The following is a 1,524-nucleotide window of genomic DNA, read 5'->3' as shown; positions in this document are numbered from 1 at the left end:
GCGTAGGGCGACGGCACCCGGGCTAGCTGCTTGGCTTCCTCGCCCGCGCCGCGGCCCTCGTGGCCATGGCCGTGGCCGGCCTTCTCGGGCAGCGGGCCCTCCTTCGCCTTGTGCTCGTCGGCGCCCAGGTCCTTGCGGGATTCCGAGTGTTCTCTCTCCCTGTCTTTGGATTTGTCTTTCTCACGAGCCTCGGTGCTCAAATGAGCCCTGATCTGTTCGGTGGAGCTGCGGCCGTGCCCCAGGGTGCTCCCCGGGAGGACGGGTGCTGGTGAAGGGTGGCTGGAGTGTCTCTTCTCGACGCTTTCCCTGAGGAGGAGACACCAGGAGGCAAATGAGATGGGCTGCCGGCCGGCCAGGGGCTGCCAATGAGATGGCGGGAAGAGGCCGCGCGGGGCTCTGGCCCCCACGGTCCCCCGGGCAGCCGCACGTGCCCTTCGTGGGCAGGGTGACCAGCCACCGTGACCTGACTGGCCTAGATTTTAGAGGAAGCTCGAGGGGGTGAAGTGCTAGGGATGACGGGGTTGGGAGCGTCTGAGGGGGGGAATGAAGGGGGGGGAATGACGCTCGGTGTGTAAGAGGCACAGGCCAGGGAGGGAGAGCTTTCAGAAACCTGAACGGACCAGCGTGGTCAGTGCGTCAGTGATGGGACCACACAGCCCGTCTGCCTAGAGTCTCAGGATCTTTTAGTGTCAAGAATCAAGTTTTAAGAGCCCCAAACCTTCCTTCCAGTGTTGCAGTTCAGAGCCAGTGGGAGGAGAGTAACGGAGAGATTATGGGAACATCTCCGTCCCGAGGTCGGGACAGAGGGCTGGTTTCAGGGAAAAGCGGGCAGATACAGGGCGGCCTCCAAGAGGCAGCACCGAGGGGGTTAAAAGGGAAACCACAGTTTCTGGATTCTGGGGGTGCAAAAAGCACGTCTGTATTAGGAAGGAGAAGAAAGCCATAATCTGTTGAGAAGATCGATAGAGGAAAGCCAGAAGGAAAAGTGGGTCCAGAGACACAAAACCTCAAGGGTCAGGTTGGGAACAAGTTCCATCTGTGAATGGAAATGTGGAAGGAGAAGCTGAGAGGCCTGTCTTGGGTGGGGACTTAAGAGTACGGGGCACAAAATGCAAAGCGACAGAGGACAATACGGTAAAATGTGAAGAGGCCGGACCAGGCAGGAACCCGGTGTGTTTTAGAGACCACCCGAGACAGACCTGGCAAAGGTGAAGAGGGAAGCAGGAAGCCTGGGTAGCTCAGAAGGCAAGGGGGCCCCGGGGGAGAAATTAAGGACGTTTCCCCTACCAGTTTTGTTTCTAGCCAACGTGCAAAGGCTAAGAAGGAAGAGCATCTTTAAAAGGTAAGAATAAGGCTTCCCTGGTGGCGCAGTGGTTGAGAGTCCGCCTGCCGACGCAGGGGACACGGGTTGGTGCCCCGGTCCGGGAGGATCCCGCATGCCGCTGAGCCTGCACGTCCGGAGCCTGTGCTCCGCGACGGGAGAGGCCACAACAGTGAGGGGCCCGCGTACCGCAAAAAAAAAAA

The 1,524-nt window shown here is 59.4% G+C and overlaps 1 protein-coding gene across 1 annotated transcript in view; it reads right to left on the bottom strand.

Annotated features, from left to right (window-relative positions):
* The window catches only part of AUTS2 (activator of transcription and developmental regulator AUTS2), a 25,538-nt gene that overhangs the window by 1,239 nt on the left and 22,775 nt on the right, over nucleotides 1-1,524 (bottom strand). The window contains 1 exon segment of the mRNA XM_024764139.1: nucleotides 2-306. Coding sequence (XP_024619907.1) covers nucleotides 2-306 — 305 coding nt within the window.

This window comes from Neophocaena asiaeorientalis, unplaced genomic scaffold (genome assembly GCF_003031525.2).
Source record: "Neophocaena asiaeorientalis asiaeorientalis breed wild unplaced genomic scaffold, Neophocaena_asiaeorientalis_V1.1 scaffold490, whole genome shotgun sequence".
Lineage (NCBI taxonomy): Eukaryota > Metazoa > Chordata > Mammalia > Artiodactyla > Phocoenidae > Neophocaena > Neophocaena asiaeorientalis.
This window is presented reverse-complemented; position numbering and strand designations above follow the sequence as displayed.